This window comes from Oncorhynchus masou, chromosome 9 (genome assembly GCF_036934945.1).
Source record: "Oncorhynchus masou masou isolate Uvic2021 chromosome 9, UVic_Omas_1.1, whole genome shotgun sequence".
Taxonomy (NCBI): Eukaryota; Metazoa; Chordata; class Actinopteri; order Salmoniformes; family Salmonidae; genus Oncorhynchus; species Oncorhynchus masou.
Window position 1 is genome coordinate 16,817,697 of NC_088220.1, and position 14,193 is coordinate 16,831,889.

Sequence of the window (14,193 nt, forward strand, 5' to 3'; positions counted from 1 at the left end):
TTTATAACTTGTTGACATTGCGCTGGGCATGGAACTAGAAGTTGGCCTGCAGTGCTGATTTTAGATCAGTTTTGTTTGTTTCTAGATCATTCGTAGACAAACATTTGAATTGGTTGAGCAACGTCTGCTGATCCTAGATCTGTGCTTATTTGGTGAATAAAGGAAGCGTGATTGGTCAACCCAGTCCATCGGAATGAAACGTGTCTATGGGCGGACCCAATTTACACCAATAGCTTTTAGGGCTTGGATATCAAGGCGGGGTTATTTTCCCTATGGACCAATCAGAGAGTAGAACCGTATATTGAATTTTACAGGACAGCAGTCTCTGGGTGTGTTTTGGTTCGAGCAGTTGCTTTCTTTTGATAAAGTTTTTATATATTTTTTACTGCAGAACAATCATTTGGAAGCTCATGAGGTAAAGTAACGTTTTTAACTTGATAAAAGCAACGCACATTTCAGTGGAAAATGAAACTGTCAGAAGTAAAAAAACTAAAAGTGGCTAAACTACGAGTCATGCTCAAAGAGCGAGCACTGGACATCAAAGGACTGAAGGCAGAACTCGTTGGGCGTTTGATGTCCGCTTTCGAAGCTGAATTGCAAGCTCCAGAATCAAGCGATCTTGGACAAGACAATGGAGTCCCTGGTCTTGGAGAAGAGCCGAAGCCACAAGATGACGATTCACCCAGAGCATCCACAGTGTTAGCGATGGAGAGAGAAGTCCCTCTACCGGGCGAGGAGGCGAAAGCCACTGGACACGATGGAGACGTTGCAGGAGCCGCAAGTTCAGAGATGATGGTGAGACCTAGAGCTGATTGTTCTCCTATCGGCGCAGACACGGAGGCACCTGCAATTTCAGCAGCCAAACTTGATAACACGTCAACAAGTCAGTTGGAAGACGTGTGTGTAATCAGCACTTTTACCATGAGCCCGTGTGCAAAAACCACGGAAGACAAAGAAGGGTTGATGGAGCAGACCTCGTTAAATCAACAAGTAGAGCAACAGCAACATGTCACCCAAGAAGAGAGCGCTCAAGAACAACAGGGTGAAGGAGAACATGCACGCAGAGTCTCCAAACGGACTGCCACACAGGAAGCAGAGGAGGATAAAACGACATCAAACCAGCTAAACACAACAAGCATGAGCACCAGGCCCATTCAAAACACACTTAATACATCACAGATATCACGGATAGACATCGTGTATCAAGACACAAGTATGTTGGTTGTTGGGCAGTCTAAAGAAGATCATGCAGGATCAGCTGTGGAGAACAGAGTTGAGGAGGAGGACAGTGTTTCCATGGTGGCCCAGAGAGGGAGCAGCACTGCATCCAGCCTCAGCCTGGGATCTGTGGCCAGTGACCAGACCAGCCAGGACATCGGTAGATATGATATGACACACACTGAATAATGTCATGATTATTTTTATAATATCCTTCAGGGTTGGGGTCAACTCCATTTTATTTACAGTCAATTCTAAAAGTGAAGCAAACTCCAATTAAAAACAAATCCTAATTGAAAAGCATTGAAGAGAATTGTAATTTTAGTGTACTTCCTGAATTGTCTGGAATTGAAATGTTGTTGACCCCAACCCTGGTATCCATATGTTACAGGTTTATAACCCATCTTGTACATTGGCCTAGACTTTTAGAGTAATCAATCAATCAGAATACCCTCCTCCCCCACTCTCATTGCAGTGTTTCACATGGACAAAGACGAGGAAAATAGGGCTGGAGGTAGAGGGGAGACGCGTGGGGTCAAGAGGCCTGCTCAGGGTGAGAGAACCAGAGGCAGGGCCTACTACGAATTCAAGGAAGAGATCCAGTACAACAGGTACCTTTCCTCCGTGACTCAAGCTCTGCAGGGTTTTCCGAAATGATCCTCTACCCACCAGACAGTGTCTTTAAACATGACCAAACTCTCTCTCCACACAGGGCCAAATCCCCACCGCCTCAGCCTGAGAGTAATGGTGTTGATGCCGAGGAAGACGGAGGGCGGGTCAGACTAGACTCCTGTGAGTTTAATTATGAGGGATCACCTCTCTCTCATTGCCCAGGTTGACCAGTGTGGTGTTAATGTTGAGTTGGTCATCCTCTCTAATCTCCACAGACGGCGGTGACCTGCACTTTGAGGTGGGCCGGGACGGCTGCAGCGGCCAGCCAAGGTTCTGGGAGCGTTGCCCTCTCCTGTGGTCTGGATGCAGACTGACACACGGAACTCACCAGGGGAGGGTGGGCTTCGAGGCTATGTTTGAGAAAAAGCTGGTGTCTCCATCACTGGACTCTGAGGACCCTGAGCACCATGGTCTGAGACTGGGCTGGTCAGTGGAGCGTTGGAACACCAACTTGATGCTCGGTAAGGACCAAACTTTTTCCCAACAAAAAAATGTGCCAATTATGTGGATATGTTCTGGTTATAAATGTCCCATGGTTTAGCAGAGGTACTTCATTGAGTCTTATGAATGAAATGTTTCTGTATGATTTGCGCTGATTTCTCTCTCATTCCCCTCATTCAGGTGACGAGGACTTGTCTTACGGTTACGACGCTAGGGGCAGAAAAGTGACTGCTGGGAAAGAGGAGGAGTTTGGAGAGCCCTTTTCAGAGGGCGATGTCATTGGCTGTTATGCTGTGAGTGACACAATTTTTTTTTTTTTCACCCCACCCTCACTTTCTTGAATGCAGGACATGTTGAAATGCCATTTTAATAATAACAATCCGAATCTAAAAAATACAAACCTTACTATTGAAGTAACCCCTGCCTCGCTTTGTGTTCATGGGTTTGTTCCTGTCTCCCTGCATCTTTCCATCCATAGTCTTTCTCTAAGGAGGAAGGAGTTGAGCTCTCCTTCCATAAGAACGGTCGCCTTATGGGAATGGCGTTCCACCTGAGTCCGGCTGCTCTCTGCGGTTCTGTGCTATACCCCCACGTCCTCTGCAAAAACACCTCTATCACCCTCAACCTGGACCCCACGTCTCCCCCCTGGTACCCCAGCCCTGCAGGGTACACCCCCCTCTCCTCCCTGCCTGCTGGACAAAGGCTCCGTGCCCCAGCCCCACCAACCTCCAAACTGCAGTGTGAGGTGAGAGAGCGGAGCAATGGCTGCCAGCACTAACATGAACTCTATTCGCTGGCCTGTGTGCACTTTATTCATGCTTATACCCCTCTCTCTCTTCTCTCCACCCTCTTCTCTCTAACCCTCGCCCTCCTCTCTCTACCCCTCTCCCTCCTCTCTCTACCCCTCTCCCTCTTTGCTCTACCCCTCTCCCTCTTCACACTACCCCTCTCCCTCCTCTCTCTACCCCTCTCCCTCTTCACACTACCCCTCTCCCTCTTCTCTCTACCCCTCTCCCTCTTCTCTCTACCCCTCTCCCTCTTCTCTCTACCCCTCTCCCTCTTCTCTCTACCCCTCTCCCTCTTCTCTCTACCCCCTCTCCTCTCTTCTCCCTCTACCCCTCTCCCTCTTCTCTCTACCCCTCTCCCTCCTCTCTCTACTCCTCTCCCTCCTCTCTCTACTCCTCTCCCTCTTCTCTCTACCCCTCTCCCACTTCGCTCTACCCCTCTCTCCCTCCCCTCTCTACCCCTCTCCCTCCTCTCTCTACCCCTCTCCCTCTACCCCTCTCCCTCTTCTCTCTACCCCTCTCCCTCTACCCCTCTCCCTCTTCTCTCTACCCCTCTCCCTCTTCTCTCTACCCTTTCCTTCTTCTCTCTTCCCTCTAACCCTCTCCTTCTCCCCTCTACCCCTCCTCTATCTACCCCTCCCCCTCTTCTATCTACCCCTCTCCCTCCTCTATCTACCCCTCTCCCTCCTCTCTCCCCCTCTCCCTCCTCTCTCTACCCCTCCTCTCTCTACCCCTCTCCCTCCTCTCTCTACCCCTCCTCTCTCTACCCCTCCTCTCTCTACCCCTCTCCCTCCTCTCTCTACCCCTCTCCCTCCTCTCTACACCTCTTCCCCTCTCCCTCTTCGCTCTACCCCTCTCCCTCCTCACTCTACCCCTCCCCTCTACCCCTCTCCCTCCTTGTTCTACCCTCTCCCTCCTCACTCTACCCCTCCCCTCTCTACCCCTCTCCCTCTTCACTCTACCCATCTCCATCCTCACTCTACCCCTCTCCATCCTCACTCTACCCCTCTCCCTCCTACCCATCTACCCTCCCCTCTCTACCCCTCTCTCTCCTTGTTCTACCCCTCCTCTCTCTCCTTGTTCTACCCCTCCTCACTCTACCCCTCTCCCTCCTCACTCTACCCCTCCCCTCTCTACCCATCTCCCTCCTCACTCTACCCCTCTCCCTCCTCGCTCTACCCCTCCCCTCTCTCTCCTTGTTCTACCCCCCCTCCTCACTCTACCCCCTCCCTACCCCTCTCCCTCCTCACTCTACCCCCCCCCTCTACCCCTCTCCCTCCTCTCTCTACCCCTCTCCCTCCTCTCTCCTCCTCAGGTGTTGATGATGGTGGGTCTACCAGGGGCAGGTAAGACCCACTGGGCCAGGGCTCACATGAAGCAATACCCAGAGAAGAGATACACCCTGCTGGGCACCGCAGGCCTCCTACCCTGCATGAAGGTCAGACCACCAGACACACAACTACCCACTATTATAACACTATTATAACACCATAACATTATTATAACACCATTATATCACCATAATAGTATTATAACACTTATTATTATTATTTTTTCACCTTTATTTAACCAGGTAGGCCAGTTGAGAACAAGTTCTCATTTACAACTGCGACCTGGCCTAGATAAAGCAAAGCAGTGCGACAAAAACAACAACACAGAGCTACACATGGGATAAACAAACATACAGTCAATAACACAATAGAAAAATCTGTATACAGTGTGTGCAAATGAAGTAAGGAGGTAAAGCAATAAATAGGCCACAGTGGAGAAGTAATTACAATTTAGAAAGTAACACTGGAGTGATAGATGTGCAGATGATGATGTGCAAGTAGAAATACTGGTGTGCAAAAGAGCAGAAAAACAAAAACATATGGGGATGAGGTAGGTAGTTGGTTGGATGGGTTGTGTACAGCTGCAGCGATCGGTAAGCTGCTCTGACAGCTGACGCTTAGTGAGGGAGATATAAGTCTCCAACTTCAGTGATTTTTGCAATTCGTTCCAGTCATTGGCAGCAGAGAACTGGAAGGAAAGGCAGCCAAAGGAGATGTTGGCTTTGGGGGTGACCAGTGCAATATACCTGCTGGAGCGCGTGCTACGGGTGGGTGTTGCTATGGTGACGAGTGAGCTGAGATAAGGAGGGCTTTACCTAGCAAAGACTTATAGATGACCTGGAACCAGTGGGTTTGGCGACGGATATGTAGTGAGGACCAGCCAACGAGAGCACACAGGTCACAGGGGTGGGTAGTATATGGGGCTTTGGTGACAAAACGGATGGCACTGTGATAGACTGCATCCAGTTTGCTGAGTAGAGTGTTGGAGGCTATTTTGTAAATGACATCGCCCGAAGTCAAGGATCGGTAGGATGGTCAGTTTTATGAGGGTATGTTGGCAGCATGAGTGAAGGAGTCTTTGTTGCGAAATAGGAAGACGATTCTAGATTTAACTTTGTTTTGGAGATGCTTAATGTGAGTCTGGAAGGAGAGTTTACAGTCTAGCCAGACACCTATGTATTTGTAATTGTCCACATATTCTAAGTCATAACCGTCTAGAGTAGTGATGCTAGACGGGCGGGCGGGTGCGGGCAGCGATCAGTTGAAGAGCATGCATTTAGTTTTTACTAGCATTTAAGGGCAGTTTGAGGCCACGGAAGGAGAGTTGTATGGCATTGAAGCTCATTTGGAGGTTTGTTAACACAGTGTCCAAAGAAGGGCCAGATGTATACAGAATGGTGTTGTCTGCATAGAGGTGGATCAGAGAATCACCAGCAGCAAGAGCGACGTCATTGATGTATACAGAGAAAAGAGTCGGCCCGAGAATTGAACCCTGTGGCACTCCCATAGAGACCGCTAGCTGGAGGTCTGGACAACAGGCCCTCCGATTTGACACACTGAACTCTACCTGAGAAGTAGTTAGTGAACCAGGCGAGCAGTCATTAGAGAAACCAAGGCTGTTGAGTCTGCCGATAAGAATACGTGATTGACAGAGTTGAAAGCCTTAGCCAGGTCGATGAACATGGCTGCACAGTATTGTCTTGTATTGATGGCGGTTATGATATTGTTTAGGACTTTGAGCATGGATGAGGTGCGCCCGTGATGAGTTCGGAAATCAGACTGCATAGCGGAGAAGGTACGGTGGGATTCGAAATGGTCAGTGATCTGTTTGTTCACTTGGCTTTCGAAGATTTTAGAAAGACAGGGTAGGATAGATATTGGTCTGTATCAGTTTGGGTCAAGAGTGTCTCCTACTGCAAAGAGGGGGATGACCGCAGCAGCTTTCCAATCTTTAGGAATCTCAGACGATATGAAAGAGAGGTTGAACAGACTAGTAATAGGGGTTGCAACAATGGCGGTGGATAATTTTAGGAAGAGAGGGTCCAGATTGTCTGGCCCTGCTGATTTGTAGGGATCCAGATTTTGCAGATTTTGCTTGGGCCAGTTGCTGTGGGGGGTGCAGACCTGTTGGCCGGGGTTGGGGTAGCCAGGTGGAGAGCATAGCCAGCCGTAGAGAAATGCTTATTGAAATTCTTGGTTATTGTGGATTTATCGGTGGTGACAGTGTTTCCTAGTCTCAGTGCAGTGGGCAGCTGTCCCAAAACCTTTTGGAGTGCGGAGGATTCAAATTTCTTATTCTTTCAAACTGATGGACTGATTTTGAAAAGTTGCAAAGGACTTTGGACTTTGGACTCCATGGACTTTATAACACTATAACACCATTATAACACTAACACCATTATAACACTAACACATTATATTCATTATAGTTTTATTCATTATCTATAACACCATTATGATTATATCATTATTAACACTAAAGTTTTATTAATCTATTGATTATATCAATTCCAAAGGTGTGTCTGTATGTTGTTAGCTGTACCTTTTCCCTACTGTATTTAATTTATTTATTTTGCTCCTTTGCACCCCATTATTTCTATCTCTACTTTGCACATTCTTCCACTGCAAATCAACCATTCCAGTGTTTTACTTGCTATATTGTATTTACTTCGCCACCATGGCCTTTTTTTTGCCTTTACCTCCATTATCTCACCTCATTTGCTCACATAGTATAGACTTATTTTGCTACTGTATTATTGACTGTATGTTTGTTTTATTCCATGTGTAACTGTGTGCTGTATGTATGTGTCGAACTGCTTTGCTTTATTTTAAATGAGAACTTGTTCTCAACTTGCCTACCTGGTTAAATAAAGGTGAAATAAAATCAAATAAAAACCTGTGTGTTCCTCTCCACAGGGGCAGGGTCGTAGAGAGAGCAGGCTGCAGCAGGCCTCTCAGTGTCTCAGTGAGCTGATCAAGGTGGCGGCTCAAACTCCACGCAACTACATCCTGGACCAGGTAGGTAGCTATTTGATAGGACAGCAAGAGGAGGCAGTGTCTGCTGATTGGCTTGCTCCCTGAAAGAGGGAGGGTATATTAACTGAGGCTAGGAATCAAATCTGTTCATATTTAAAGGTGATAGTTTAGACAATCTTTCTCTCCTGCCACTCCTCTCTTTGTTTCCTCTCCTCCTCCTGCATACCACCAAGCAAAAAATATAAATTTGAGTTCTCTGTAAAGACAATTGGACAATAATGTATTGTTGTTCATCCCCAGCCCAACGTTCACCCCTCAGCTCAGCGCCAGAGGCTGCTGTGGTTCGCGGGTTTCAGGCGGATGGCGGTGGTGGTGTTCCCATCTAAAGAGGAGTGGAAGAGGCGTCTGCAGGAGCAACAGGAGGAGGAGGGGGACAAGATCCCTGAAACGGATCTCCACAAGGTCAAAGGTCAGGGAAATACAATACAGAAGATAACCAATGAGCAGTGACCTTTTTAAGTATAATGTCGTAAGCATTCACACAATTCCAAAACGTTTATAGAGTCGCAGCATATCAGTCTTTGAGTTGTTCTGAGTTGCATAATTTTCACCCAGATTCAGTTTAATGGAGTAACATACTGTGCAAGCCTATACAGTGAAAGGAGAACCAAACTGAAGGTATGGTTGCTTTTGATGCTGTGTTGATGTCCTCTCCTCCCCAGTGAGCTGCACTCTGCCAGAGCAGGGAGACCTGCTGGAGAAGGTGCTGTTTGTGGAACTAGCCAGAGAGGAAGCACAGGCTCTCTTGGAGGGGTACAAAAAAGAGTCAAAAAGCCTGCTCCCCCCTGTCCCCACCGCCCCTAAACAACGGAAGAAACCCCGCATCCGATACAATAATCCCCATAGCCTCGGACTTCAGTCTTATCACCTTAACAAGACCAGATTTGGAAGGATGGCCATGCAAGACTATAACCCCCCTAAACCCCTCATCAAGGGCCGGATGGACAGGGGGTACAATCCAGTGGCGGCTGGTGACTTGAGAGGTCAGGGAGAATGATTGATGGGGGGAAAAACTTGAGTGGCGCTATTACTGTGTAATTATTCCTTAATGTGTTTGGTCTGGTAATATGTCATGCCTTGGGGTTCTTCTGGTTATAGTAATAACATTTTTTGTATGTAGGTTGGGACCGCACATGGTTCAACCAGGAGCAGCCATACCCATATGGTCATCAGCAGTACTGGACACCACAGCAGCTCAGATATGTGAGTCCTCATCTATCCAGTCAACCTCTGATAAACATACTTCACCTTTACATAGTTTCCTAATATTCCGCCTTCTTAATTCATACATTTTGGGTATTTTTTTATTGATTTAAAATGATTAGTTTATTGGATAGGACAGAAAAAGACTGGAATGATATAGTAGAGAGTTGCTGATATAGCAGATTGGAAACCATGCTGCAGGGGTATATGATCTAGAAGCAGGGGTATATAACCTAGAAGCAGGGGTACATAATCTAGAGGATAATCTAGAGGCAGGTGTATATAATCTAGAGACAGTGGTATATAACCTACAAGGGGGGGTACATAATCTAGAGGCAGGAGTATATAATCTAGAGGCAAGGGTATATATAGGCAGGGCTATAGGACCTAGGGGCAGGGCTATAGGACCTAGGGGCAGGGCTATAGGACCTAGGGGCAGGGCTATAGGACCTAGGGGCAGGGCTATAGGACCTAGGGGCAGGGCTATAGGACCTAGGGGCAGGGCTATAGGACCTAGGGACAGGGCTATAGGACCTAGGGGCAGGGCTATAGGACCTAGGGGCAGGGCTATAGGACCTAGGGGCAGGGCTATAGGACCTAGGGGCAGGGCTATAGGACCTAGGGGCAGGGCTATAGGACCTAGGGGCAGGGCTATAGGACCTAGGGGCAGGGCTATAGGACCTAGGGGAGGGCCTAGGACCTAGGGGCAGGGCTATAGGACCTAGGGGCAGGGCTATAGGACCTAGGGGCAGGGCTATAGGACCTAGGGGCAGGGCTATAGGACCTAGGGGCAGGGCTATAGGACCTAGGGGCAGGGCTATAGGACCTAGGGACAGGGCTATAGGACCTAGGGGCAGGGCTATAGGACCTAGGGGCAGGGCTATAGGACCTAGGGGGCAGGGCTATAGGACCTAGGGGCAGGGCTATAGGACCTAGGGGCAGGGGGACCAGGGACAGGGCTATAGGACCTAGGGGCAGGGCTATAGGACCTAGGGGCAGGGCTATAGGACCTAGGGGCAGGGCTATAGGACCTAGGGCTATAGGACCTAGGGGCAGGGCTATAGGACCTAGGGGCAGGGCTATAGACCTAGGGGCAGGGACCTATAGGAGGGGCAGGGCTATAGGACCTAGGGGCAGGGCTATAGGACCTAGGGGCAGGGCTATAGGACCTAGGGGCAGGGCTATAGGACCTAGGGGCAGGGCTATAGGACCTAGGGGCAGGGCTATAGGACCTAGGGGCAGGGCTATAGGACCTAGAGCCTCGGCAACACATTTTTGTGATATTTATCTGGCAGGATGAACCGTTCAATGGAGCGAACTACCAGTACCGCAGCCATGACTTTAATCATGAAGTATGCAGGGAGTACAATAGACAGCTAAACTACAACAAACAGCTAGAATGCTACAGACAGGAAGCATGCTACAGACAGGTAGTGGTACACACGCACACAAACAGGCATGCACATTGGGTATCTGTCAGGGTTTCCATTAGCGGTAATAGCCGGCTTTTGGCAACAAGAAAAGTAATTTAAAAAAAGCCGATAAATAAAAATGTCCCCGGCCAATTGTCCAGGAGAAGAAAACAAATCCCATTGCGAAAATGTATTTTAGCCTATTGATTGAAATACCTGTCAATGTAACATGAGAGTTGCTGCTACAGCTCATCAAACAGCTTGTTAATTGCTGCTGGAGTGAAAAGTGCTTTTATAAGCCCAATCATTGTGCAACAATTCTAAATGCAATTGCATGTTGAGAACTGTTTTGATGGCAAAGATTAAAAAGAGCTACTATTTTTATTTCTCAATTGGTAATTGAAGTTCGCTTCCCATTCTCCATTCAAGTGCATAGGCAATTTGGCAGGCTTCACACCACTTTGCAATGAGCTGGAGGCAGTATGTATTTTGAAAACATATACTTAACTGTTTGAAACCTGAACATTTTACACTGAGGCATGTCTTACCTTGCTTCAAAGTAGCTTAGCTAAAACCCAATCAAACTATAAAGATTTCCATATGCCATTGAAAACAGTAGCCTATTTAGCTGTTGTTTTTCAAATGTATTTCATTGTCCAGTTAGCCAAAGGCCCAATCCTAGTCATATTAGCAACCCATGCTAGTTGTTTATCTCAACTCTAACTACATTTCTAATAGATACGGTAATTTCATCCCGCTCTCATGTGCAGTGGCTTTTAACGTTTTTTCCCGCTAAATTGCAGTTTGGTACGAGCATTCACGCGTCGCCTACTGCCTTGAAATAATAGTTGATCAACATTTTAAGCTAATCGTTATGTTGCATCAGACTCCTTGCTTTTTAATGTTGTTTTGGATGTATCCTAGGCCTACTGGTTGTATGAATTTCGGATCTGTCGTCCCACAACTGTCCCAGAGTGTTTGGAATAGGCTATTTCTTTCTCGCACAGAATGACTAGCTGACCAATAGAATAGGTTCACGTTTCTACTATGGGGGATAGTAGATTGAGATAGGCTAGTGATGTTGCTGTTCCTTACTGGTCTACTTGGCTGAGGAAAAGTAAATGTGAACAGTTATTCTAACATCGGAATTCGGTAAGGAGCACATTGCATCCGAGTTTCATGTTCTGTTAAAATGAATTACCATAATCTAAATGTGATTTATTTTATTCTGAGCACCGTGGGTGGTTACGCACACCCAATGCACATGGGACCGGTACGTTTCTTAAATGTCTGGTAAATTAAAATACTGCTGGTCAAATGTCCTGCTCCACATTTTTGAAACCCTGGTACTGGTGTGTGGGTGCAAAACAGGTAAATGCTATAGACAGGGTAGAGGGTAGGATAGAGAGCATACCTGTGTAGAGCTCAGGAAGTGCAGTCTGATTTTGCAGCACCATAGACAGTCTCACAGTCAATGTCTCTGTTAAGGTATGAATGATGTATTCTATTCTCTCTCTCTCCCCCTCTCTATTCAGTGGAATCAGAGTTACCAAGACCAGGACTATTACGGCAACGAGAATCAGGTTTACCAAGACCAGGACTACTATGGTAACAGGAACTACACTTACGATAGTTACCGTTACCAGGGTTACTGTTAAACATCTAAAGAGATCAGCAAATTCTGCAGGTGATTTTATAAAGATTTATTATACAGGTTATATTTCTTACATTATCTTACAGCATTTTTATGCAAAGTTGGGAAATATTGTGCCTCCACCAGGTGCTTAAGTGTCAAACATCAAGCAACGTTTTTCTGAAATACTGCTGGAACTTTATATTCAGGGAATGTTTCCTCAGATATTTTCATAGCAGGGGGCTTAAACTTTCTATAACAGTATTGTCTCTTAAAGCAACAACATTAAATCGCTGCTTTTTCGTTGAAGAAAATGTCTATTGTATTAATTTCATCATCTGGAAATTTTATCTGGTGCAGTAGCTGGAGTTTGATTGATTGCTTTTGTCTTCTCGGTCAGGCAGCACTAGTTGATAGAGCAGCACAGCACCCTTGGCTGAAGGACACAACTCCGACCACAGGGGGGTGCTCTGGTCTAGCTGTAGCACCTCCTTCAAATCACAAGACAAACGTTCAGAGATTCATTACAGATAAGGTGTTAATGTGTAATAAACTGTTTAAACTATTTGTATGACATTGTTCAATATCTGTTTCAATTATGAACTTTCCATATGCTCTGTTCTTAGACATTACATTTTCTTTATGCACAGATTACAGTAACTGTTGTGGTGCTCCTTACGGTTTGGCTCAAGAACACGATATCTGTAGACTCCTGGGCCTCAATGCCCCCCTGCCAGTAAAGCTCTCGAACTTCTATGGAAGTCAGTGAACAACTGGGGACAGACAACACAAAATAGGAATTGTATAATACTGAATGTCTTATCATTTTGTGGTCAGTTATCAAACATGGGCCTGATAATGAAGGGCTATTTTCTATGATGTCATTTCCTTTGAGTACCTGATGTAGAACTCTGCACTGGGTCTGCCTGCACTGGTGTGATTCAGAGCGATGCCCATCAGTACCGGCTCACCCAGAGAACACAGAGGAACATTTACCTGCAGACAGACAGTGGGGTCGTAATGAGAGGAATGAAGATAACTTAATGAAAGAGATGGAGAAAGAAAATAATAGATGGAGAGAGAAAGAAAGGGGATAAACAAACAGACTGTCCTTGACAACTCAGTCTCATGGCCAGCAGTTTGTTTGTTTGTCTCACCTCGTCTCTGATCTCAGTGCACACAGAAGAGAACAGCTCTCTGACCACAGCCTCCTCCCTCCACTGCAGCATCTCCACCCTGATCCTGTCCTCCTCATCGAGGCCTTCAAACACAGCCTGGGGGAAAGGGGGAGGAGGCAGCAAAGGTAATTAGATACCATAAGAAAGTTGCCATAAGTATGGCAAGCAATGGAAATAGAATGCAGTTCAACAGTCGTTTTGAATAAGTGTCAAAACTTAATCCAACCAACCTCACAAGTATGGAGGATACAATACCACATTTCAAACAGTATTGGTTTAACTTTCAACCTCTTTCTCCCGTCTCACCTTTGGTTCTGGGTGCCCCCCAGGGATGTCCAGCAGCCCCCTTGCCTCCGCCACTTGCTGGCTCCTCCTGATCAGCACCACCTGTCTGTCAGCCGTACACAAGACCCCACCCACCCCCAGCGGCTGGGCCAATAGCGCCAGAGGATCCCCATACTCCACCTCCGCACGCTGGCGTAGCTTCCTTGCTCTCTGAGACCAGTTGGTGCCCAGAAAGTCCCTATAGCAGGTCAGGCCCAACCTCAGGGTCAGGATGGGAGTGGCCCCCTTACCACCCACATCGCTCTGTGGGAAGGGTTGAGCTTCTGCTGCACTGCTTCCCACAGCAGGATGTTGGTCTCTGCACCCTGGGGTGGAGGTTTGCGTGTCTCTGAGGTTCCCTTCCCTCTGCTTATAGCTACTCAAATCCTTGTCATTATGCTGTCGTTCGCCTATGACTCTGTCTATTTGATCTCTTTGGTGTCTGAGCACCTCTGCTCTTTCAGAGTTGGCGTTCCCCATTGTCTCGTGTTGGCCCTCTTCCTCTTGAATGCTACATTGCCTTCCATATCTGTCTCCTTCTCCATTTATGCAGGGAGGCTGAGGTGTAGGTGGACAGGAGGGCTGGGGTGAGGCCAGACTGAAAGAGTGCAGCCTGAATTTGGCCCCATTGAAAAGCCATGGCTCCATGGTCACTCTCTCTGTCCACACCTCCTCTATGTGACTCTCCAGTGCTGGCTCTGTCTGACGGTTAAACCTTGATGAAGAGAGAGAGATGGAGTGAGAGGACAATAGATTCATTGTGTTTGATAACTGGTTTTATAGTTAGACTACTTCTAACAACCAACTATTGATTGAAAGTAATGAATTCTGAATTTACCTGGCAGAAAGCTCCACCTGCACTTGTGGTTCCAGGAGTCCTCCCCAGGCAGTGCAGTGCAACAGCACAGAGACCTCAGGATCCATTCTGATTAAGCCTGATCAAATCGGAATCATATAAAT

The 14,193-nt window shown here is 47.1% G+C and overlaps 2 protein-coding genes across 4 annotated transcripts; one reads left to right on the plus strand and one right to left on the minus strand.

Moving 5' to 3' along the window:
• The first annotated feature begins 78 nt into the window (after positions 1–78).
• si:ch211-107m4.1 (heterogeneous nuclear ribonucleoprotein U-like protein 2) lies at positions 79–12,298 on the plus strand. Of its 3 annotated transcripts, none has more exons than XM_064973305.1 (13): positions 79–1,378; positions 1,694–1,829; positions 1,931–2,010; positions 2,106–2,351; positions 2,512–2,624; positions 2,810–3,076; positions 4,432–4,554; positions 7,364–7,465; positions 7,724–7,892; positions 8,146–8,466; positions 8,604–8,686; positions 11,634–11,785; positions 12,132–12,298. In XM_064973305.1, exons 1-12 carry the CDS (start codon positions 466–468, stop codon positions 11,754–11,756), a joined length of 2,676 nt encoding a protein of 891 aa, XP_064829377.1. In that variant the 5' UTR covers positions 79–465; the 3' UTR covers positions 11,757–11,785; positions 12,132–12,298. The 3 variants fall into 3 exon arrangements, with proteins under 3 accessions (XP_064829377.1, XP_064829378.1, XP_064829376.1); XM_064973306.1 differs by having other exon boundaries at positions 11,634–11,706; XM_064973304.1 differs by having other exon boundaries at positions 11,634–12,298.
• nudt22 (nudix (nucleoside diphosphate linked moiety X)-type motif 22) lies at positions 12,079–14,157 on the minus strand. The gene is made up of 6 exons (XM_064973307.1): positions 14,072–14,157; positions 13,216–13,948; positions 12,889–13,005; positions 12,630–12,727; positions 12,411–12,504; positions 12,079–12,222 (listed from the first exon to the last, which is right to left on the minus strand). Exons 1-6 carry the CDS (start codon positions 14,155–14,157, stop codon positions 12,079–12,081), a joined length of 1,272 nt encoding a protein of 423 aa, XP_064829379.1.
• Positions 14,158–14,193: the final 36 nt, after the last annotated feature.